The sequence below is a fragment of the Penaeus monodon genome, chromosome 29, assembly GCF_015228065.2.
Source record: "Penaeus monodon isolate SGIC_2016 chromosome 29, NSTDA_Pmon_1, whole genome shotgun sequence".
NCBI lineage: Eukaryota > Metazoa > Arthropoda > Malacostraca > Decapoda > Penaeidae > Penaeus > Penaeus monodon.
In genome coordinates this window covers 28,515,491-28,517,238 of record NC_051414.1, presented here as the reverse complement: position 1 = coordinate 28,517,238, position 1,748 = coordinate 28,515,491, and the positions used below count along the sequence as shown (strand labels likewise).

Here is a 1,748-nt window from a genome sequence, read left to right as displayed (position 1 = left end):
AATTGATACTGAAGATAGAGATGAAATATTACTTGTAAACGATGAATACCATGCACACATATACTCCATTTTTTATATCCTTAACCAGCCACTGCCACCAGACACTCTTACCCACCTTGCACTTGGAGAGCCTATAGACGGTGTGGAGCGTGGCATCCAGCAGGGGCGCGTGGGCCTCAGCCTCGGCGTAGAAGCTGGAGTGCGAGATGAGCGCCGGCAGGATGGAGTTTCCGATGTAGCGGTTGAGGGCGAGACCCATTTCGGACTCGGAGCCGTCGGACTGAGAAAGGAGAATTTGTCGCCACTGTTTAATCTATGTTTGGAATCGCGATTTGAAGGAGATTAGTGTGTTTTGTAAATACTGGACAGTGTCAAGAAGGGAGCGTCTTTCGCCAGTGGAATGGTAAAATTTTGGTGTCAATGCAACAAGATTTTTTTCGTCGATGAAGTAATATTTGGCGTCAGTCAAGTAGGATTTAGCCGTCAATGAAATTGTAAGAGTTTGGTATTGATGGAGCCGTACGATTTTGCCGTCAAAGGAGTAATAAGATTTTAGCATCAATGTGCTGGTAAAGTTTTTGTCTTACCTTATCGAGTGCCGTGGCGGCTCTCAGGTCAGGCAGGAAAGCGTCCTCGAGGAGGCTGAAGAAAAGGTCCTTGTTATTCATGCCGTAGACACGCTCGAGGAAGAGCACGACGCTCTGCTTATGGGCGGGGATGAGGCCCGGGGGCATGTCGCTCCTGCCTTCATCGGAGGAGTTGGACAGCGTGAATCGCAGCGAAAGGACGCCCTGAAAGGAAAAGAAATTAAGGTGTAAACGAAAATAAAAACAGGAATGGTGATATAAAGGTATATATCATCATAGCTACGTGAATCCCATTCATCTGCCTCGAGGAACACGATGTACCTGTAGGTCCTCCAGGGGCACGAGGGAGCGGAGAATAGCCCGGGCACGGAGGCTGTCATTCTTGCCCTGGGCGATGACATTGGCCTCTGGGGCACAGCGGCCCATGAGGTCGACCAGGGTGCAGTAGAAGTTGAGAATGGCGGCGCCGGTGTCCACGTAGTCCTCGTCGTCGTCTCCCGCGGGCATTGGGTGCTCGATGGGCACGACGCCCTCGGCCTCGGCACCCAGGCGCTGAAGGGCAATGCGTTCGGACATCTACGGGAAGAGATGTATTAATAGTAATAAACTGTATATACATTAACATCCCAAATTTTGTTTCAGCGACCCTCTGATCGTGCCAGCTCGAGGTAATGCAAGCCATAATCAGACAAATGTTCTACAATATCCCTCTCGCCCCATATAAACAAACTCAGCAGAGGCCCAACCAACGACTCTTCGATGGAGCCCCTGACTGCCCACCTTGTTAGCGTCGATGATGGCGCAGAGGAGGCCTTCGCCCTCACCCCTGAGTGCGGGACCCAGGCACTCTGGGCGGCGGATCAGCAGACGGATGACCAAGTTGGCGTTTTCCTCCACACTCTCGCCTGCAGGAAAAGCAAAGACGGTCTCAGAAGGGCGGTTTCTATGAGGACGAACAGGATTGTTTGCGTTTAACGGCCATTATCTAGCATGACTTTTCTTTTTCTCTTTTTTTCAAGAAAATATGGCCAACTCTTTCTCTTCTTTTTTTTTGAGTTTACTTGAAACAAATGGTCTTGGAAATGTGAATGTGGGAATAAGTACACTGACTTTCAAAAGAATGAGATTCCATATTCCCATTTTTGTTATAAACTTCATACG

At 49.2% G+C, this 1,748-nt stretch overlaps 1 protein-coding gene across 1 annotated transcript in view; it reads right to left on the bottom strand.

Moving 5' to 3' along the window:
• The window catches only part of LOC119591821 (ryanodine receptor-like), a 15,858-nt gene that overhangs the window by 3,169 nt on the left and 10,941 nt on the right, over nt 1–1,748 (bottom strand). Inside the window, exons 8-11 of the mRNA XM_037940565.1 lie at nt 1,368–1,492; nt 909–1,163; nt 588–791; nt 116–280 (exon numbers count right to left, since the gene is read on the bottom strand). Coding sequence (XP_037796493.1) covers nt 116–280; nt 588–791; nt 909–1,163; nt 1,368–1,492 — 749 coding nt within the window. The remainder of the gene's footprint in view (nt 1–115; nt 281–587; nt 792–908; nt 1,164–1,367; nt 1,493–1,748) is intronic.